Source organism: Haliotis rufescens, unplaced genomic scaffold (genome assembly GCF_023055435.1).
Source record: "Haliotis rufescens isolate VD_foot unplaced genomic scaffold, xgHalRufe1.0.p SCAF_35, whole genome shotgun sequence".
NCBI lineage: Eukaryota > Metazoa > Mollusca > Gastropoda > Lepetellida > Haliotidae > Haliotis > Haliotis rufescens.
In genome coordinates, this window is record NW_025964057.1 from 1,962,363 (window position 1) to 1,986,314 (window position 23,952).

Genomic DNA, 23,952 nt, shown 5'->3' on the forward strand with positions numbered 1-23,952 from the left:
AAACTCATTCCAATTTTTATTCTTAATTTGTATATTCATTTTAGCAAAGTTAGCTTGTTTGCAGAGACATACTTTTCTTTTATATGACATTTTTGTATTAGACATTTATAGACACGAAAACTCACCTGTGGTCAGATATATCGGAGCTAAAATCGAGTACACCGGATAAGAAACAATTTCAATCATTACTTACTAAAATAGGGTCAATAAATTTAGCCGAATGTTTTGTTATTCGCGTTGCTTCGTCTATAATACTGCGTAAGTTCATGTGTGTTATTATGTCAGGTGAGTGGTGGATATTCGTATTGAAAAGATCTTCTTTGAGGACATCAACAAGAACGATATTACGGGATATATCAAGTGCAGTTCTATCATGTGCTCAAGAACAGTCCAATATGCGGTAGGGGCGTTGGGTGCGCGATAGGTGACACAAAGCAGAAAACTGTGCTGTGGTGAATAAACCTGAAACCCCATTGATTCAGAAGAAATAACTTCCAAGTCTGTTCTATGCTTGACACTAAGTGAACTAGAAAAATATACAATTATACCACCTCCGAAACAATCCCTGTCCCCCCTGTGAGGTTCGTGGAAGGGATGAAGGAGCCGGTCGGCTGACTGAATGTTGGCGTCCAGGTGAGATTCAGCGAAGCATAACACATCGAAATCGCAGATATCCTCGTAGACTATAGTCAGTTTATGAGACTTGTTGAGAAATGAGTTTTGTGATTATATGTGAATCTACGAGTCTAACGTGAAAGAAACGTGTAATCACAATGGTGTTAGTATTTTTTTTTTTCCAGGACAGGTTGTTTGTGTAAGAGTAAGCCAGATATCTCCTTACTGACAACTCGTGTGTGTTGGACAGTGAATTTGTACGTGTGTGTCTCCTTGTGTGTGACCAGATGAAAGGTATAATATGTTATGTCCTTTCTAACGAGTTCAAGGTGTTCATTTTAGAGAGAAATAATATTTTCCTGATACCGTGAGATTCCCAATGATTCAAATATATATTTCTTATAATCATATTACAAATATTTACGTTTTAAAACAATCAAAATAAATATTGTTAATCAAGTCATTGAGCGAAGCCAGCGACATTTGCACGATTCGAACTTGCACGCCACATGTATCAACTTGAAACTGCTATCATCTAAATATGAGAGTGAGTTCCCCTTGTTGAGTAAGACGCACGTCACATGACTCGTAAATGGCAACTTTCAGAAGGCCTCCTCCGACGACACTTGCAGGGGATACTTTCCGATAGAAGATATATGAAAAGAGTTGGACATATCAGGCTTTGTCCTAATTGAAGGTAAAGAGAGAGCCCACAATCCATTATTTACCTGATTTGTTTTATGGTTTCGTTGGAATTAGCATCTCACTGTAATCATTCAACCCAAGTTTTTGTGTCACCTGGTGGGGTTTGTTTGTACTGTCAGACAATGTCCCCTTAACTATAACTTTCTAGTAACTGTCCCACTCGGTATGAATTGTTTTTGAGAACTTATATCAAGATCGATTATTGATTTAAGGATCAATGATCGATTAATTATCTAACCTTACCTTTCACACATATTGAAAATAACTCCATACAAAATAGCCCACCTCTAAGACAGAAGTGTCAAAACCCAAACATTGGGGCCCAGTTTCGTCTGATCGTTGTAGCTTTTGTCCTTTGCCAAAATGAGACATTACTGCAATGTTTATAGGAAAGGATATTCATCCCCACTTTAAGTGACTGATATACATGATAAATTTGATTTCACAAAGTGGTAATTTCCAACTTGAATTATCATGATTAGCCTATATTAGCGGGGACTGCCAGTTTTCCACATATTCCAGGTGAGTGTCTGCCTTTAATTATATGATCCTTTAACTACAGTAAACTACGGTTATAATGAACACGCTTATAACGAACTGACGGATATAACAAACTTACTTTTTTGGTCCCGACTATTTGCTGTAGGTATGATGTATATCATGTATATATGCTTATAACGAACTAAAATTAGTTGTCCCTTTGAGTTCGTTATAACCATAGTTTACTGTATCTCTAGTGGCTAGCGAGCACTTATTGCGGAGGACCAAGTGGCGCCAACTCCCCGTTACAGCGTGCACATGATCGCATCTTGTTTTACTTTTGCACGTTTTTTTTTAAGAGAGAAATATTTATCCAAAAATGATGAACCAAACTGACTCTTGTGAGGAAATATTACAATATGCACCATATAATCATCTTGCTCAAATACAACTTTAGAAAAGACGCGTGGGCGTTGTCACGCGACTAATTCACACATGAACAAACATCCAACAACTCGATGATGCACATTCAGTTCTGTCTTCCCCAAAATATGATTCTCAAAAACCTGATTGAGCTACTTTTCCAGGAATGCATTACCCTGTATATTTCGTGAAATCTGTAGTACATAGTGTTAAGGATAAGCACTCATACTTTACTGTAGTTTGCAGACAACAAATTGATAAAAGCAATTCTTATTAATTGTAATGAATATAAAAATGGAGTGCGACACCAGAGAAAATGTAATTTGTATACCTGAAACGGGGCGCATGATCACATGGCACATGCTGTTTAGATGATGTTTAGACGGTTACAGGCCGGCAAAGCCACATTTCGAAAATAGATAGCCCAAATTGATGTGGCTCTCGCGGCAATGGTTATGGTTGCGTGATTGTATAATGTGGCTCTCGCGGCTATGCTGTCAAAACATGCTTTGTGATTCTAACAGGTTACCGTATATAACAAAACAAGTCTAGTTTTCTCATTTTTTATTCAACAAGGATAACATATTCATCAAAACTTTACATGGATGAATGTGAATAGCATATGAATATCATAATGGATTTAATGTCATTACTGCAGATGAAGGAGGTCGCCCAAGTGGTCAGCATATTCCATCTCACTCAGGTGTTGGTTCAGGAGCTGGATCTTGAGGGACGCAATACGTCCATCGATTGCCTTGTACTTCTTTCTTCGTGAAGGTTCTGACCACTGGTGAGAGAGTCTCAGGACTGCAACCTCTGTGAGTGACTGCTCTCGCTGAAATAGCTTCACTACCTCCTAGATGTTCGGGTGGCACTTCTTGGCAAGTTTCTTTATCTTGTTGTGCCACCCTTCCAGGTGATTGTTGGTACGGTGGCCTTGGTTTTCGAAATGGTTCCAAATCTCTGGCATGAAGGCGCCTCCTTGAACCCAACTGGTTGTCACGTAGTCCATGAAGGCAGTCACTTTAGGGCCAGCAGGAGAGTCAGCAATGGCATCAAGCCACACATCATCCACTTTGTCACGAGGTAGTAGAGGGAGGGCAGCAGCTCTTCTCACCAGCTTCTTCACCTCCTCATCTTCCTCATAGTCCATCACCAGACCTTCTTTCTGCACCCTCCTCCAGATACATTGGGTGAAGTGAAAAAAACACCCTCTAACTAATGTCCCAGGAAATACATCAGTCACGGCATTGTGAGCTGCACGTTCAAAGTCCAGCTAATGTGGGACACTCATTTAAAGGTATCTCTAAAGAACACCACGCTTAGTAATTTAAAAGTGGGACACTCATTTAAAGGTATCTCTAAAGAACACCACGCTTAGTAACTTAAATGTGGGACACTCATATAAGGTATCGGTAATCGGATTAAGTAATTACCCGCTAGAATAGGTGAAATGAACTCAGCTGAAAATGTTGCTCTACCGGCAATAGCCATTTCTGAAATGTGGCTCTCCCGGCTAGACACCGTTTAGACATGCTGTTTAGATGATGGTCAATGTGGAACTTCTATTTTCCACTGTCTTCATTCCCTATCACCGCGTTAGGACAGAAATCTATTGAAACTTATTTTTACCACGGACAGAAATGCATGTATATGGTCATAGTTTAACAAAAATCAAAGTTATTGATACAGTCAACTTTATACACAGAATATTTCTGAAATAACATGAAAAAATGACAATAACTTGTAGATGACCAGTATCACAACACTTACCCATCTACCACACATTACATGCTTGGTTGTTTGGCTTTAAAATGAAACTAACCATTGATAAAATTAATTATTTGGAACAACACTAGTTAGTAGTAAATATAGTATGAGTGTGTCAGAAGATATCCTCTGACATGACCCCATGGCTAGGTCAATGTATGAAGTATTAGATGTGACACAGTGATAACACTAGATACACAGCAACAGTGTCTCTGTTGGATACAAGTCACTCTGATAACAGCGTGTAGACCAGGATGAAAATGATCCCAGACTTTGAAATGTAGACATCATTCCTTCAAGGATGACCAGATTTTCGAGCCCCGGTTCACCTGATCATGTTGATCAGTGTTTCAAACATAAACATGTGATAAAGGAATTGCCCTGCTGCCAACAGGACCCACAGACCTTAGATGCTTCAGTCCCTGACTGGGCGGTCGGGTAGCCTCATGGTTAACTAACTGGAATACTGTGAAGGGGCTTGGTACAATGTGTGAAGCCCATTTCTGGTGTCCCCCGCCGTGATATTGCTGGAATATTGCTAAAAGCGGCGTAAAACCATACTCACTCACTCACTCAGTCCCCGACTAATCACTTTGAGCCCTCATTTAAGAAACTGCAGCTTAATGTGACAAATAAATCAACACAAATATTTACTACAGGTCTAAAGGACCTATACAAATTTGCAACTACAGGCCGGAGTGAAGATCTACCTGCCTCAGACCATCAGGCAGGCACTTATTTCAAACACTGATGTATATAGATTTAGACTTTTTTAATAGAAGCCATGGTAACATATTGGAAAATTAATCAGGGATGGTGGGAGGGACCCCAGGGAAATGTTAAAATTGAAGTTTTCTCCCACAAGTGATGTAAAGTTGTGGATGCTCAGAGGCCGTTATGGATATAGAGTTCCCCAACTGAAGCAAATCTGCTATTGCTGAAATATTATGAAGCATTTATTTTTCAAATGATTAAGTACGAAAATTAATTTTCAGTGGTTCCGTAAAATATTGTTAATATTATTTTTTGAAAGTCCATATGGAATAATCGATTAACACATGGATCATCAAATCTTTGAAAGGCATTTAGAAGTGGTACACATACGGAAGAGAATTTATGGATGTCAACTTCTTTATTATGAGGAACACAATGTTTCTGAGTACATACTTATTCCTTCATCAGGTGACACTTTTGTTACTCAAAATAAAGAAGTTGACATCGATAAATTCATTCCTTACATTGATTGATACTATGAGCAGACATTTTGCATATTATATCATCGGTTATAAATTTGTGATATATAAAAGAAATGTGACACTACTATATTGAACATACAGCTCGTTGACTCCTGGTTCTATCTACTACATGAAACACATGATAGGTTGACACTGAGCACTATTGATGTTTGACGTTTTCTGGTTTTACGGTTTTCTACAAATATGTCCTCCAAAGGATGTTAACGCAACGTTGAATCCAACAATTCCACCTCACCTCACCTCGGTGGGAGGGGGGGGAGGTGGGTGGCCCAGTCGTCTAAGGCGTCGCGATTCACTGTGCACAGTTGCGTCCCTTGGGCAAGCCAGAAAGCTATGATTGTGGGTTCGAATCCCGATTATGTTTCTAGGTTTGTCAGGACCATACCTGTGCTCGTGGCTTTCACCAAAGTGGTAAACGTCAGAGACCTGCATCACTTTGGACTTTCCTCCCACATTAAGCTGACACGCCGTGATATAACTGGAATACTGTTAAGAGGCTTGGTACAATGTGTGAAGCCCATTTCTGGTGTCCCCGCAGTGATATTGCTCGAATATTACTAAAAACTGCGTAAAACCATACTCACTCACTGGAATAAAGTGGCATTCATAAAACTCACCTCACCTTCTCCAAAGTCTTTATGAACAAAATTCTACAAGTGTCTGGTCAGAAGTACTCAACTGATTTAGTATATTTACCACTAATGAATTCCACATGAATTGATTGAATTTTCAACAAAATTTAACATGTTTAAAGCATTGTCATCACAACATCAGAAGCAGTTTGCAAAAACATACAAAATGCATATTTTTATGGATTTTATTAGAATTGTTACACCTTGTTAAGAGTACTATAGATGTCATATTCATTTATGATGTGCATTAGTTACTATTAGCATGATGAGCTAAAAATTATTCAATCAATATTATGTATCTTTATCATGATGGCAAAATTAATTCCTCCACTATCTTCTATTTATTATGGGTGGGGTAGCCTAGTGGTTAAAGAATTCGCTCGTCAAGCTGAAGACCCAGGTTTTGATTCACCACATGTGTGAAGTCCATTTCTAGTGTCTTCCGCCGTGATATTGCTGGAATATTGCTAAAAGCGGTGTAAAACAATACTCACTCGCTCACACTTTATCAACATGATCAAAGCATAGTAAATGTTGAAAAGTGTAGATGTAGAATGTTACCACTATTACAAAGAAAGACCCGTGAAGATCCGAGGTAGAATAGGTCTTCAGCAACCCATGCTTGCCGTAAAAGGCCCTTATGCTTTTCATACAAGGCGACTAATGGGATCAGGTGGTCAGGCTCGCTGACTTGTTTGATGCATGTCATCGTTTCCCAATTGCGTGGACCGATGCTCATGTCAATCACTGGATTGTCTGGTCCAGACTCAATTATTTACAGACTGCCGTCATATAGCTGGAATATTGCTGAGTGCAGTGTTAAACAACAAACAAACAGAACAAAGAAATCAACATTAGTGATGATAATGTACAGAAAAAGACCCAAGAAACTAACCTACACTGTTCCTACATGTCTCAGCTGTCATTTTAGTATTTTTTGTAATGAGAGACTGAGCACATAAACAGTTTTTATTTACGTTTGTACTGTTTTCACAAGACTATATCCTTGAAATGATGTAATCACTGTGGACTACTTCCACATCCCTTGGGAAACCCCTGGGAAATCTTTAGCGCGAAAAAATACAGAAACATTGTTTCTGATCATTTAGACACATGAACACGTTTTTGCATTCACAGGAGAAAGTCAGTGTTTAACTAATAACTGCATGTCCGTTATTCAATACCCTCTGCAACCCATCCCAGTGAACAAATTGAAGCACACACAACCTATCCCTGCATGGACTACCGATGATGGCAGGATTCTACAGCTGTCTAATTTAATCCAGTTTCTATTCAACATCTCTTCATGGTCGGCCAATTAATCAGTGATGACTGGCACTTATCATGATAATCACCACTTTGGAAATCTCTCCCATCATCATGATCATATTGATTGTGTCAGCCATTTTGATGTCCTGTACATTAACACATGTTTAGGTAATTCTAATGTATTGGCAGTCACTGACCTACTGAGATGGTTGTTCATTCCTCATCTGATGATGATATCAGTTGTAAATATGGTAAATGTCTATTTGTTTTACCTCTTAGTGTCTCTGAGAAGAAACTGTTTGTTGTAACATTTTGGAATACAAAAGTTGTTACCATGGTTACTATAGAGCAGTTTGAGAATACATTCACTTGTGTCATCTTTTGTTTTGAGGAACTGTTTTTCTGCGGTACAGTTAGTACAAGTTAAAAGAATCAACATTCACTTTGAGTTCATTGGAGTATGAACTGTGATTGACTGAGGGATGGACATTGTATTTAATGGAGGTTCCTGTTCCAATGAACTTGCACAAAGTGAAAGTCATTTCTTAAAGAACATCGGTTTTTTGACAAGCATGGGTTGCTGAAAACCAATTCTAACCTGGATCTTTACAGGTCTCAGTTGTGAAAACTTTGTCAACAGGATGATAATGTGCATGATTTTTGAAAAACGCAATATTATATACCGGTCCTCTCCAAATGTATTATGATACATATTCATTAGCATGATGGGTGTTTCAAAGGTTTTACCAATATACCTCTGATGATGATGATGATGGTGGGTCAGTTCACTTTTGATCCCGTTAGTCGCCCCTTACAACAAGCGTAGTCGCCCCTTACAACAAGCATAGTTGCCTCTTACAACAAGCGTAGTCGCCCCTTATGACAAGCATTATGATTAAGTCGCCCCTTACAACAAGCATAGTGGCCCCTTACAACAAGCATAGCTGCCTCTTACAACAAGCGTAGTCGCCCCTTACGACAAGCATTATGATTAAGTCGCCCCTTACAACAAGCATAGTCGCCCCTTACAACAAGCATAGTCGCTCCTTACAACAAGTATAGGTGCCTCCTACACTAAGTATAGTCTCCCCTCACAACAAGCATAGTTGCCTCTTACAATGAGCATACGTCTAAGGCTGTGCAGAGTTGCGTCCCTTTCGGAAAGGAAACCTATGATTGTGGGTTGGAATCCAGATTTGCCCTGATTATGTTTCTAGGTTTGTCAGCACCATACCCGTGCTCGTTGGTTTTACGGAAGTGCTAAACGTCTGAGACCTGCATCACTTCGGGCTTTCCTCCCACATTAAGCTGACACGCCGTGATATAACTGGAATAATGTTAAAAGCGGTGGTAAACCCAACTCACTCACTCACTCACTACAACAAGCATGGTCGCCTCTTGCAACAAGCATGGTCGCCTCTTACAACAAGCATGGTCGCCTCTTACAACAAGCATGGTCGCAAGACCTGTTCTAACCCAGGTCTTCACGGGTCAGTACACTTATAGCCTTTATACCTGTCAACACATCGCCAGCTGTTTCCGATTACAGGTAAACAGAGGGTAGATGCATCATTAGCAATTCAGCAGGTTGAGATATTTATCAGAATGGTGGAATGTTATCTTTGGCATTACCATAATCTGTATTAAAACATTTTCATTTACCCCAGTGTAATCATGCTGATAACTTTCAGGTCGGCATGTTAGGCACACCTGTAGACACGACACAATAATAAACATTGAAAGTTATCATACATATGGTTGCATGCATTATGTAACCATGGTTACAGATAAAAATGGAGGTTGCAGAGTACACAGTTTATATTTACTGTTGATGTGGCCGAGGTGCTTCTGAGTCTTCACGAAAACAATTCAGTGTTTGAAATTATGCATGAAGGTCGCATGACCCTTTGACGTTGTAACGGTTATAAGCCTGATGGTAGAATCAAGGAAGAGACATAGGTGCTTCTACACAGACGCTTTCCTTGGTTAAACGTGGTTGCCATGGACTAGGTGATGTATGGACTGTATCTAGAAAACTATATTTGTCAACCAATTCACTGTGGAATTGTCAGAGTGCTGTCACACAAAGATTATTTATGATATTAAAGTGATATACAGTCAGGTTCGGGTAATCCGACATGGTTGGTTGCTTATGATTGTCGGATTAACGAGTATGTCGGATAAACAAAATTAAGTAGTATCAACTTTTGTCATCGAAAATCGGACAACTACATGATAGATCACGATACAAACACATAATTAAAAAAAGAAAAATGAAAAATGAAATATTCATATTGTTATGTTACATTAATTGCGAAAAATGTTTTCTAATCATGCAACCTCTAAAGCTTAACAAGGGGCGGTCGGGTAGCCTAGTGGTTAAAGCGTTCGCTCGTCACGCCGAAGACCCGGGTTCGATTCCCGACATGGGTACAATGTGTGAAGCCCATTTCTGGTGTCCCCCGCCGTGATATTGCTGGAATATTGCTAAAAGCGCCGTAAAACCATACTCACTCACTCACTCTAAAGCTTAACACAAAACAACTATTACGGACTGTATGACTGATTCAAAATACTTTAAAAAAGCATGGTCTGGAATGGAAGTCGCCAGTTTGAAACTGGTACCACAAAGCTCAAGAAAGCTGCTTTCTTAGTGGCTTATGTCTGTATCTACAATAGTTATTGTATTAGCAGCCTTTTGGTTTTAAAGACCTATAGAATTTGCAGAAATAAAAAAAACAGTTGGCATGGTGACAGCTGTTTGGTGAAGTAACGTGATAGCTGCCATGCACTTCACATCCTGACCAACACAATCCTATCTATGCAGGGGCATGGATGGATAACTTTGTCTTGTTTTTATCACGGCTATTGTGGAGGAGGAAGAGGCTTTTGCAGAGATGGCTGTCGGTCACTGGTCATAGACCGATAACATTTCAACTATTTGAGTAGTCAGACTTTTCACCTATAGAAGTGCTTTTTGTAGCAGGGTAATTTGTTACCTTTATTTTAATATTGTTATTTACATCATTATTCATACATCATCATAATCATCATCATCATCTATATGTTCATTGTTTGTCTTGTCTACAGTTGCATGTCAGTAAGTAACTCTTAAAAGTACTTAACGCCCTTATTTTCATTCTCTGGGGGAATCTCGCCAGATCTCCCCCTTCAACCTTCTGCCCATCTTAAGACATTTTTTCCTTCCCTAAGCCTATTTATTTCTTGCTGAGCACGTTCATATTAAATTTGAGCAAAATAAGTCTCTGTAGCCTACTCTGCGGCCCGGGACGTGCCTTCTGTTTACGGGGAAGTATGTAGCAGGATGTGGAGTCATGTGACATCCTTACCTTGTCAGCTTGCTGATGGTTTTAACCCTTTTTGGTCATGTGGACAAGGCATCCGACCTCTGATCAGAAGGTCCCCGGTTCGAATCCCATAACGGGACTCGGAAATTTTATGGCCGCTACATAAGCAAGGCGCCACGTTTCATAATTTCATAATTTCATAATTAACAAGTTAACAGTAAGGGTTAGTCCTACTTACAGTATCAACTTAATAAAACAATGCACAGCCATCAAAAATCATAATTGAAATTCTGAGCAGCACATGTCTTTGCATCATACTTTCAGTATCAAAGGGAAATACTGTCAGAGCTATAGTTACTTAGTCACTTTTCTTATCGCGACGTTCATTGGCCAGATTGTATATATATTCATCCAATCATGAATTGTATTGCATTGATTTGTCCTATTACTTTTCACACCAATGCGTCAGTAAGTTATGTGACCCAGGCACCAGATCGCCTTGGTTGGTTGGTTGGTTGGTTGGTTGGTTTGTTGTTTAACGCCGCACTCAGCAATATTCCAACTACCGTATTCGACATAATAAGCGCCCAGGGCGCTCTCAAAATTAGAAATAGGGGACTCTTATTGGAATACAATTTTGGTGAAAAAAAAAGAGTTAAAAGATCGTAAATTTCGTGGTTTATGCTGACAGCCTGAAATGATACCAAAAAAAAGTCTTTTAGACACGACAGATATTTTTTTCAAGAATTTAATTGCCCATGATATGGGATACATATAACACACGAGTGCGTATTATACACTGATAATTAAGTCTTGTGTACATTGATCACTTGGAAGAGGTGCTAATTGGGGTGGTTCACTGGCCAATATATTAGCAAAAATCGCCGTGGGCGCTTATTAGAGCGGGGCGCTTATTACGTCGAATACAGTATATGATGGCGGTCTGTAAATAATCGAGTCTGGACCAGACAATCCAGTGATTGACATCATGGGCATAAATCCACGCAATTGGAATCGATGACATGCTTCAACCAAGTCAGAGAGCCTGACCACCCGATCCCGTTAGTCGCCTTTTACGACAAGCATAGTCACCTTTTACGGCAAGCATGGGTTGCTGAAGACCTATTCTACCCCGGAATCTTCACGGGTCAGATCGGCCTTAGTTATAACTTGGATGAATTTATGAGACTGGGGTGCCACCTGGTGTTGTTTGGTGCAACTTGGTTTTCATGTCAACATGCACCTGGTGCAAGTTAAATCAAGTTCCTTAAATTGGGCCCTGTTCAGTCATTAGATAAATGTCATTGTTGCGCAGTGGAAGGCAATGATCACCTGTCCACCTTCTGTCCTTCTGACTCCACTTGAAATTATACAATTAATGGGGAACTAAATATGATTCTCTTACTATGACATCTTTGGGGAACTAAATGTGATTCTCTTACTATGACATCTTTGGGGAACTAAAAGTGATTCTTTTACTATGACATCTTTGGGGAACTTAACATGATTCTCTTATAGAATAAATGAAAATATAGAAGCTATGGTAGGTGCATAACCACGAATGTAGGAATGAATAACTAACTATAGGAGCAAGTACACACTTTATATTTATAAGGACCACGAATATTGGTCCAACTAGTATCGATAGAGACCACGAATATTGGTCTAAGACCACGAAAAGTTCAGTGTGTCTTGCTCCAATGCACGGAATGCCTACACTGATGATTGCAATGCATCACATGTCAGAATCCATTTTCAGCATATGAAACAATTACCTTGATCTTATTTCTGCGAAGCATGTGACGTTTGTACGAATTGTTTATGTCACTTCAACCGAAACAATGTATTTTATATTTGGTGTTTTTTTAATTATCTCTCCTCAATAATCATTTTGACAGAAGGCTCTTTTATTTTTTTTGAGAGACATTTATACACGTATAGCTGTTGTTCACTTGTATTTTCATTTCCTTATTTACTTATTATCTTAAGTCTCCAAGTTTCAACAGTGTTCTGGTGTTGGGAGATGATGAGCTTCCTGATAACCATAATTAAACCATGGCTATGAACATCAATATTCTTCTTCCCTGAAACCTGAAACAGCTTGGGACACCGACTTGTGTACGGTACCAATTGGTTAGTCTCTGTTTATGTTTCATTAACAACATTCCATCAGTTGCAAAGATGACATAAGATAAAATAACAAACAATTTCGATATTTTCAGTATTATTTGCATATGATTTTTGCATGGTGTCCTTTTGTGAAGGACCTCTCAGATGTTGGGCAGTCACATGCGTAACAGGGAATACATGTAGGTTGATATTGTGGGATATACCTGGATCATGGCAGAGCAGGGAATAACGGTAAGAGATGGATTGGTCAGAACTTTAGGTTAAATCCTCTTGTCCATCTATTACATATTCCAGGAGATTTGTGACGAGCTGGATGATTTCATATTCTGGAAGGATATTGACTGATAGTTGTGAAATTCTTTTTCAAGATCGGTAATTTTGTTGATATGATAGAGCAACGGCCTATCAAAATGGGATAAAATCATGAAAATGTATCTTGAATGTCCAAATGCCATCTTAAGGAAATATGAGGGTCCTGTAAAGTAATGAAATGATACAGCATACTGTACTGGAAGATTTAACAATTACTCTAATTACAGGAACTTTGTTTCTTGTCAAGAATTTGGTACAATGCAAATTATTGTGTGTCTCTCTGGACGCAATATATATTGTTTTCCATTCTATACAAATTACAATTTTGCGTACGGGATGCACTTTTCTACGCTATGTAAAACCCTGCCAATCTGTGTGTCACCAGGTTTATTTTCAATGTATGATATTTCTGCCCTGGCATCATGGATAGTTCCTGACATTGTTTGTAACCACAATATTTTCCTTGACTATGTTATATTTGGTCTTAATAATAAGATTTGGAACTGATTTTTAACCAAGGAAAACCATTTTTCAGCTGTCTTTATAGCTGGTTGATAGAGTCTCATGGTTCCTGAGGTGAAAATGATTCATCTCTGCTGGTTATTCAACCCAGTGATACAATATATGAGTCATTTTCAAAAGATGTCACATTTGAGATTCCAAAATTACTAAATCCAATGGTTGATATAATATATGTATTTTTTTTTTGAAATGGAGTAACACATATCTGAAGCTGTCAATAACATCAATTATAGCTAAATTGGATAGAATTATCATTAAAACGCCCGCATGTTATCAGAAATCGGCGGGCCACTGTAACTTGATACTGCCCTCCTATTGCTTGACAACGGGCCATTATCACACGAGTTGTTAGGTGATGTCATAGGGTAGGGATAGTGACATCACGTTTAATAGTGATGTCATCTGGTTTGTTCTATGACGTTTCCATATTTGTAAAAGTGGGTCAGCATGGTCAGTGACATTGTGTTGATTGTAGTAAATGTTTCGAAACCGATATTGTTCTTTCTTTTTATTTCATAACAAATTCCATCCATTTCAGCTATAATAACGGTAACGCTATTTTCAGGGCATTATCATTTGCAGAAGCCCTCGGTCATTTCAACTGCCCTCCTTCTTCGGGCAGTTAATGGAAGACCTCAGACTTCTGCACATAATAATGCCCTGACAAATAGCGTTACCCTTATCATGCTTATAATAACCAGTTACCATGGCAACTGAAAATTTTCAACTGCAAGTAAGAATCTAAAACTACAACCTGGAATGCAACACTTTAAACATCAACATCAAGCCATCGAAGAAGAAAGTTGAAAGATTATAGCTGCCTTCCCCAAGACATTATACCCCTTCATAGTGGCTTTTAACTGTAGACCAAATGTTATTGTCAGCCTCACAATGAGATGATCCTGGAGTCTTCTGTGGCTCTGGGATGATTGCCAGCACACTGGCATGGTCATATCAGTTTTTGTCCTTTATTGTTTTTGGCCAGAAAAAGTCATTCCTTCCTTTCTTCCCAACCAGATGCATGCATTTGACATAAACTTCAGATTCATCAACATCTTCAACAACCTTCAGCCTTCACCTTCTCTCCATCACAAGCCTCCTCATCTTCAGCCTTCACCATCTCTCCATCACTAGACTCATCTTCAGCTTTCACCTTCTCTTAATCACTAGCCTCCTCATCTTCAGCCTTCATCATCTCTCCATCACTAGCCTCCTCATCTTCAGTCTTCACCATCTCTCCATCACTAGCATCCTCATCTTCAGCCTTCACCTTCTCTTAATCACTAGCCTCCTCATCTTCAGCCTTCACCTTCTCTCCATCACTAGCCTCATCTTCAGCCTTCACCATCTCTCCATCACTAGCATCCTCATCTTCAGCCTTCACCTTCTCTTAATCACTAGCCTCCTCATCTTCAGCCTTGACCATCTCCCCATCACTAGCCTCCTCATCTTCAGCCTTGACCATCTCCCCATCACTAGCCTCCTCATCTTCAGCCTTGACCATCTCCCCATCACTCGCCTCCTCATCTTCAGCCTTGACCATCTCCCCATCACTAGCCTCCTCATCTTCAGCCTTCACCATCTCCCCATCACTAGCCTCCTCATCTTCAGCCTTCACCATCACCCCATCACTAGCCTCCTCATCTTCAGCCTTGACCATCTCCCCATCACTAGCCTCCTCATCTTCAGCCTTGACCATCTCCCCATCACTAGCCTCCTCATCTTCAGCCTTCACCATCTCCCCATCACTAGCCTCCTCATCTTCAGCCTTCACCATCTCTTAATCAATAGACTCATCTTCAGCCTTCATCACTAGCCTCATCTTCAGCCTTCACCATCTCTCCATCGCTAGCCTCCTCATCTTCAGCCTTGACCATCTCTCCATCACTAGCCTCCTCATCTTCAGCCTCCTCATCTTCAGCCTTGACCATCTCCCCATCACTAGCCTCCTCATCTTCAGCCTTCACCATCTCTCCATCGCTAGCCTCATCTTCAGCCTTCACCATCACCCCATCACTAGCTTCCTCATCTTCATTCTTCATCATCTCTCCATCACTAGCCTCCTCATCTTCAGCCTTCACCTTCTCTTAATCACTAGCCTCCTCATCTTCAGCCTTCACCATCTCTCCATCACTAGCATCCTCATCTTCAGCCTTCACCTTCTCTTAATCACTAGCCTCCTCATCTTCAGCCTTCACCATCTCCCTATCACTAGCCTCCTCATCTTCAGCCTTGACCATCTCCCCATCACTAGCCTCCTCATCTTCAGCCTTGACCATCTCCCCATCACTAGCCTCTTCATCTTCAGCCTTCACCATCTCCCTATCACTAGCCTCCTCATCTTCAGCCTTCACCATCTCTTAATCAATAGACTCATCTTCAGCCTTCATCACTAGCCTCATCTTCAGCCTTCACCATCTCTCCATTGCTAGCCTCCTCATCTTCAGCCTTGACCATCTCCCCATCACTAGCCTCCTCATCTTCAGCCTTCACCATCTCTCCATCGCTAGCCTCATCTTCAGCCTTGACCATCACCCCATCACTAGCCTCCTCATCTTCAGCCTTAACCATCTCTCCATCACTAGCCTCCTCATTTTCAGCCTTGACCATCTCCCCATCACTAGCCTCTTCATCTTCAGCCTTCACCATCTCCCCATCACTAGCCTCCTCATCTTCAGCCTTGACCATCTCCCCATCACTAGCCTCTTCATCTTCAGCCTTCACCATCTCCCTATCACTAGCCTCCTCATCTTCAGCCTTCACCATCTCTTAATCAATAGACTCATCTTCAGCCTTCATCACTAGCCTCATCTTCAGCCTTCACCATCTCTCCATTGCTAGCCTCCTCATCTTCAGCCTTGACCATCTCCCCATCACTAGCCTCCTCATCTTCAGCCTTCACCATCTCCCCATCACTAGCCTCCTCATCTTCAGCCTTCACCATCTCCCCATCACTAGCCTCCTCATCTTCAGCCTTAACCATCTCTCCATCACTAGCCTCCTCATTTTCAGCCTTGACCATCTCCCCATCACTAGCCTCTTCATCTTCAGCCTTCACCATCTCCCCATCACTAGCCTCCTCATCTTCAGCCTTGACCATCTCCCCATCACTAGCCTCTTCATCTTCAGCCTTCACCATCTCCCTATCACTAGCCTCCTCATCTTCAGCCTTCACCATCTCTTAATCAATAGACTCATCTTCAGCCTTCATCACTAGCCTCATCTTCAGCCTTCACCATCTCTCCATTGCTAGCCTCCTCATCTTCAGCCTTGACCATCTCCCCATCACTAGCCTCCTCATCTTCAGCCTTCACCATCTCTCCATCGCTAGCCTCATCTTCAGCCTTCACCATCACCCCATCACTAGCCTCCTCATCTTCAGCCTTGACCATCTCCCCATTACTAGCCTCCTCATCTTCAGCCTTCTCCTTCTCTTAATCACTAGCCTCCTCATCTTCAGCCTTCACCATCTCCCCATCACTAGCCTCCTCATCTTCAGCCTTAACCATCTCTCCATCACTAGCCTCCTCATTTTCAGCCTTCACCATCTCCCCATCACTAGCCTCTTCATCTTCAGCCTTCACCATCTCCCCATCACTAGCCTCCTCATCTTCAGCCTTGACCATCTCCCCATCACTAGCCTCTTCATCTTCAGCCTTCACCATCTCCCTATCACTAGCCTCCTCATCTTCAGCCTTCACCATCTCTTAATCAATAGACTCATCTTCAGCCTTCATCACTAGCCTCATCTTCAGCCTTCACCATCTCTCCATTGCTAGCCTCCTCATCTTCAGCCTTGACAATCTCCCCATCACTAGCCTCCTCATCTTCAGCCTTCACCATCTCTCCATCGCTAGCCTCATCTTCAGCCTTCACCATCTCCCCATCGCTAGCCTCATCTTCAGCCTTCACCATCTCCCCATCACTAGCCTCCTCATCTTCAGCCTTAACCATCTCTCCATCACTAGCCTCCTCATTTTCAGCCTTGACCATCTCCCCATCACTAGCCTCTTCATCTTCAGCCTTCACCATCTCCCCATCACTAGCCTCCTCATCTTCAGCCTTAACCATCTCTCCATCACTAGCCTCCTCATTTTCAGCCTTGACCATCTCCCCATCACTAGCCTCTTCATCTTCAGCCTTCACCATCTCCCCATCACTAGCCTCCTCATCTTCAGCCTTGACCATCTCCCCATCACTAGCCTCTTCATCTTCAGCCTTCACCAACTCCCTATCACTAGCCTCCTCATCTTCAGCCTTCACCATCTCTTAATCAATAGACTCATCTTCAGCCTTCATCACTAGCCTCATCTTCAGCCTTCATCATCTCTCCATTGCTAGCCTCCTCATCTTCAGCCTTGACAATCTCCCCATCACTAGCCTCCTCATCTTCAGCCTTCACCATCTCTCCATCGCTAGCCTCATCTTCAGCCTTCACCATCTCCCCATCGCTAGCCTCATCTTCAGCCTTCACCATCTCCCCATCACTAGCCTCCTCATCTTCAGCCTTAACCATCTCTCCATCACTAGCCTCCTCATTTTCAGCCTTGACCATCTCCCCATCACTAGCCTCTTCATCTTCAGCCTTCACCATCTCCCCATCACTAGCCTCCTCATCTTCAGCCTTGACCATCTCCCCATCACTAGCCTCTTCATCTTCAGCCTTCACCATCTCCCTATCACTAGCCTCCTCATCTTCAGCCTTCACCATCTCTTAATCAATAGACTCATCTTCAGCCTTCACCATCTCTCCATTGCTAGCCTCCTCATCTTCAGCCTTGACAATCTCCCCATCACTAGCCTCCTCATCTTCAGCCTTCACCATCTCTCCATCGCTAGCCTCATCTTCAGCCTTCACCATCACCCCATCACTAGCCTCCTCATCTTCAGCCTTGACCATCTCCCCTTTACTAGCCTCCTCATCTTCAGCCTTGACCATCTCCCCATCACTAGCCTCTTCATCTTCAGCCTTGACCATCTCCCCATCACTAGCCTCCTCATCTTCAGCCTTCACCATCTCTTTATCAATAGACTCATCTTCAGCCTTCATCACTAGCCTCATCTTCAGCCTTCACCATCTCTCCATCGCTAGCCTCCTCATCTTCAGCCTTGACCATCTCCCCATCACTAGCCTCCTCATCTTCAGCCTTCACCATCTCTCCATCGCTAGCCTCCTCATCTTCAGCCTTCACCATCACCCAATCACTGGCCTCCTCATCTTCAGCCTTCACCATCACCCCATCACTAGCCTCCTCATCTTCAGCCTTGACCATCTCCCCATTACTAGCCTCCTCATCTTCAGCCTTCACCATCTCCCCATCACTAGCCACCTCATCTTCAGCCTTCTCCTTCTCTTAATCACTAGCCTCCTCATCTTTAGCCTTCACCATCACCCCATCACTAGCCTCCTCATCTTCAGCCTTCACCATCTCTCCATCACTAGCCTCCTCATCTTCAGCCTTCACCATCTCTCCATCACTAGCGTCCTCATCTTCAGCCTTGACCATCTCCCCATCACTAGCCTCCTCATCTTCAGCCTTCAACATCTCCCCATCACTAGCCTCCTCATCTTCAGCCTTCACCATCTCTCCATCACTAGCGTCCTCATCTTCAGCCTTGACCATCTCCCCATCACTAGCCTCATCTTCAGCCTTGTATGCCTATCATGTATGCTTTGAATGTAGTCTTGGTGATCGACATCATCAAGGCTATGACTAACAGTGATAAGACTGAAATAACAGTGATAAAACTGTGAAATAACTGTGCAATGACTGAAATAACTGTGCAATGACTGAAATAACTGTGCAATGACTGAAATAACTGTGCAATGACTGAAATAACTGTGCAATGACTCTGATTGGCTGTGAAATGGCTTTATCATCCAAAACTGGATCCCACAGGAGATATGGCTTGGGTGAGGTCAAGCGATATCTACATTGTAGATATCGCTGCTATGAAATTGCCTCACAATGCCTTGCAGACGTCACAATCAAATGACATCACTAATGGCTCTGCTACTGACACTGCTTATTACAATATTACTGTCTACAAACTGAAAAAGTTGGTAGAATGATGTTGGATGATGTCTCACCCTCGTGTCTATTGATATTAAATATATCAACACTCGCTGACAGGATAACCAATAATGTATTACATGCTCAGGTGTGATTCATGTTAACTGTTGATGATCGTCCATGATTCAATTGCAGTTCGCCTGAGTTCTGCAAATTATCCAGCCTAATTGGTTGCACACTGAGTTATGACCAGTTATAAGCTAGGTTCTATGGATGAGATGACTGTCCAGCTGTCAGCATCCATGCTTGGCTCTGCTGCTTCAAGAGGGGTTTAACATGGTTGGGTGGTTAGGCTTGGTGACAGTTGATGGAATGCCATCACTCCGGCCAAGGATGATGCTCATGACATCAGCCACTGGTTTGACGGGCCAAGACTCTGTTGCTGGCATATTGCTGACTGGACGTGAAACAAGAACTCACTCACTCCAGTGATATGAGTAGAAACTGAAGCCAATCAAGTCTCATCCACGAAGTGGAAGGGGGATATAGGAATGGGTGCCGTCCGTCCGTCCTTCCATCCGACCGTACTTCCGTCCGTCCGTCCGTCACATTTCGTTTCCGGAGCAGATCTTGAAAACCGTACCATATTTCTTCACCAAACTTGGCACATAGATAGATCTAGTGGTGAACTGGTGCCTTTTGATAGTTTGGGATTTTAAAAAAAGTTATTTTGTTAGTTTCCATGGCACCGACTTTGATTTAGACTGAAAATTGCGTAGTCCTCGTTTCCGGAACAGATCTTGAAAACCGTACCATATTTTTTCACCAAACTTGGCACATAGATAGATCTAGTGGTGAACTGGTGCCTTTTGATAGTTTGGGATTTTAAAAAAAGTTATTTTTCGAGTTTCCATGGCAACGACTTTGATTTAGACTGAAAATGGCGGTAGTCCTCGTTTCCGGAGCAGACCTTGAAAACCAAACCATATTTCTTCACCATACTTGGCACATAGATAGGTCTAGTGGTGATCTGGTGCCTTTGGATAGTTTGGGATTTTAAAAAAAGTTATTTTTTTAGTTTCCATGGCACCGACTTTGATTTAGACTGAAAATGGCAGTAGTCCTCGTTTCTAGAGCAGATCTTGAAAACCGTACCATATTTCTTTAGTCATACTTGGCACATAGATAGGTCTAGTGGTGAACTTGTGCCTTTTGATAGTTTGGCATTTTTAAAAACAATATTTTTTTAGTTTCCATGGCACAGACTTTGATTTAGACTGAAAATGGCAGTAGTCCTCGTTTCCAGAGCAGATCTTGAAAACCGTACCATTTTTCTACACCATATTTTGCACATTGATAGGTCTAGTGGTGAACTGGTGCCTTTGGATAGTTTTGGATTTTTTTTAAAAGTTATTTTTCGAGTTTCCATGGCAACGACTTTGATTTAGACTGAAAATGGAGGTAGTCCTCGTTTACGGAACAGATCTTGAAAAACGTACTATATTTCTTTACAAAAAGGCCCAGCGAACATAGTTCACAGAAGCTAATGCATTGCACACACCCGACATGTCATATTGGCGGGGGATGTGAGTATTTCATGCTTGTTTAATCTAAGATTGGGTTATAAATCCAGGTGTGGTGAGTGTATTACATGTTATGTAATATGCACATGGCATTACAGCAAGAGAAGAATTGTCAGTTGAGTTGCAAAAAGCATTGATCAAAGGATTAACCGATAATATGTTTATTGAGTAATTACTGAAATCTTGCACAGGTTTACTAATATAGACAGAATACACCCATATCTGGGTGTTCAAAGGATTAGCCGATGATGCATTGATTGATTTCTCAATGTTTACTAACTCAGTGGATTTCATGAATATAGTTGTCATGTGTACCATCTTAGCTGACCAATGAGACTTGACACCAATGTGAAACACCCGAAACAATTTTACGTGATCAGTTGAGAGATGAACACGGGTTATAATATCCGGAAATGCTATGTATATTTCAAAATATTGGACAAAGACATGTGACATCGAACCAGTTTCTTTGTACAGCTTCAGATATATATTGGATATTATTCATTTATGTGGATTTTGACGGAAACTTTCCGCAACCAAGGAAATTGCTTGATATAAGCATATAACTTTTGTCGGTTGTAATTACGACATTTCATTTTGTTTTCATTCACTTGCTGTAGCAAGAATGTGGGAGGCCTCAATGGTGACTGATCAAATTGTTCCATACATAACACATATCAGGCAAAAGCAATCAGTTGTTCCATAGTGCCAAGCTTATGGTTCTTATTATTTCATGGTAAAGCTGCAACTAAAATATCTCGATATTGACATGATTGAAACATATTATTTCTGATAAAATAATAGTTTCAGATACAATTCATCGGATCTTTGCGCAAAGATTCTTTGAAGTTACATTATTGGGTATTTTTTTAACCGAAGCACCGGTAGATTGGTAAAAAATGTACGTACAGCTGATTGCTATTTCTGGCCTAGTTTACGAGAAAATATAACAGTAATCTGTATTTCTGCGTGTAAACCAATGCCTAGCAGAGCATATAATGCATAAATCATCTTGTCTAGTGGTTATTTATCTCAAATTTCACATATTATTGACCGAGTTTGTTATCACCTGTTCATTTACCTGAATTCTGTGAAGATCTACTGTGTAGTTTGCTATTGTGTATACTGTATTCGACGTAATAAGCGCCCAGGGCGCTCTCAAAATTAGAAATAGGGGGCTCTTATTAGAATATTATTTTGATGGAAAAAACAGAGTTGAAAGATAAATTTCGTGGTTTATGCTGACGGCCTGAACTGTTTATATACGACAGATATATTTTTCCAGAATTTAATTGCCCATAATTAAGGGTGCATATAACACACGAGTGCGTAATATACACGAATAAATAAGTCTTGTGTACTTTGATCAATCGGAAAGGGTGCTAATTGGGATTGTTCACTTGCCAATATATAAGCAAATATCGCCGTGGGGCTTATTAGAGCGGGGCGCTTATTACGTCGAATACGGTAATATGAGGTTGACCGATCAGCTTCCCCCCTTTCAAGTCGGGTGTGCATTAACCAACAACAAAAAGGTTCAGTTTGGCTTCAGCTCTCTATTGTATATCCTTTGTTATGATAATACGGCTTCTCATGCTTGATCCTCTGATAGATGTCATTTTGTGCAGCGCGGCGAGAATTGTGCCTCACACGTCAAACCAGTCCATAATAATTTTTGAATCTGCGAAGAAAAAGCCGATCCATATTTCAATACTTTCAAAGTTGGAGTGTTGTTTCCCTTTAAATATTAGAAATATGTTTGAAATGGAATACACTCTCTTTAACATTGTGAACTTATTTTATTGTATTGGTATCACTCAGCTTTCTCAAACTAACGTGAAGTATTTCGCCATAATTGATGTTTAGCCCAGTCAGTAGAGACGTTGGAAATTAGAAACACTCAATTCCCACTATCAGCGAATCATTTCCGATCTCTCCTGCAGCTGGCCATTATATCATGTATATATAACCACCCAATTGTTGGTTATCCAATAGTCCACACAGGAGATAACCACCATATGTTGGATTCAATTGATTCTACTGTGACAGAATGTCATTTATAGCATTTTGAATCTGATGCTCTGAATACATGTACAAGGCAGTTCCCTAGGTTTGCTACTATGGAACCAGTTCAGCAGGGCCTCGCAGATATCCTTGAATCAGACCTCGGGATAATCATGTGTATTTCACAACCTTTTTAAGGAAAAGTGATTCTTTGGTCTGACAAACTTGCAGATACATTGGATTTATTGGAACCTCTATCAAATCAAACTGTTTCACTGTCACCTATTTGCAAAGGATCGTCGTCTCAAGTAACGAGTCTATGCACTGTAGTATTGTCACTAGGAAACTCATGCAAAATGTAAGTTTTTAGTTGTGATTTTTTGCTGGTAGTTGGTAAGTACTGCTTTTAATATCTGTTGAAATATTAACATGACTTATGCCCCTTTTATTTCGTCAAGAGGGGGCAAATAGAGTATGACAGTATTTGGTTAACTGAAATACCTCCTAAGATGCCACAGAGGGGTCTAACTAGAGTATAAGTTTGAGAGATACCCATGTAGAGTTGTGTCTGACCTGTTTATTACCTGCAAACTCACCTTGCTCGCTGGCATATTTACAGGTAATTCCAGAGTTATGTTTTGGCTGGACAAACAAGTCCACGCATAATTCTTTCAAAATTGGGTAATGAACTGGACATCCGGTTCGTTATCAACATGGATTTCAACGTGTAGATTTTCGTCGACTGCAGTATTTGCATGTGAACCTCCAACTGGGTGTCGACAGATATTTTGCAAATCTTTCCATGTTTTTACTCAAGATGCTCAAGTGATTTGATGCACTTCGCTGGGTAAGACTCGTTTTAAGACATTCTTAAACCACATTATTCCGGACTAGTGCAAGCAGCCACACACACACATGCATGCACGTCG

The 23,952-nt window shown here is 41.1% G+C and overlaps 2 protein-coding genes across 2 annotated transcripts in view; one reads left to right on the forward strand and one right to left on the reverse strand.

The window, feature by feature from the left end:
- Nucleotides 1–1,186: 1,186 nt before the first annotated feature.
- LOC124134421 (proton-coupled amino acid transporter 4-like) overlaps nt 1,187–23,952 on the forward strand; it is a 47,794-nt gene continuing 25,028 nt past the window's right edge. The window contains exon 1 of the mRNA XM_048381012.1: nt 1,187–1,312. The gene's annotated coding sequence lies outside the window, so the exon portion shown is untranslated. The remainder of the gene's footprint in view (nt 1,313–23,952) is intronic.
- On the reverse strand, nt 17,711–18,968 carry LOC125372082 (pescadillo homolog). The gene is made up of 4 exons (XM_048381035.1): nt 18,902–18,968; nt 18,668–18,775; nt 18,295–18,441; nt 17,711–17,811 (listed from the first exon to the last, which is right to left on the reverse strand). Exons 1-4 carry the CDS (start codon nt 18,966–18,968, stop codon nt 17,711–17,713), a joined length of 423 nt encoding a protein of 140 aa, XP_048236992.1.

Excerpts from the sequence above, each read along its gene's own strand:
- LOC125372082 (XM_048381035.1), bottom strand. The coding sequence starts at position 18,968 with ATGTTGAAGGCTGAAGATGAGGAGGCTAGTGATGGGGAGATGGTCAAG. Across the intron at positions 18,776-18,901 it reads GGCTGAAGATGAGGACGCTA|AGAAGGAGAAGGCTGAAGAT; the intron begins GTGATGGAGAGA and ends CTAGTGATTAAG. Across the intron at positions 18,442-18,667 it reads GGCTGAAGATGAGGAGGCTA|AGATGGTGAAGGCTGAAGAT; the intron begins GTGATGGGGTGA and ends CTATTGATAAAG.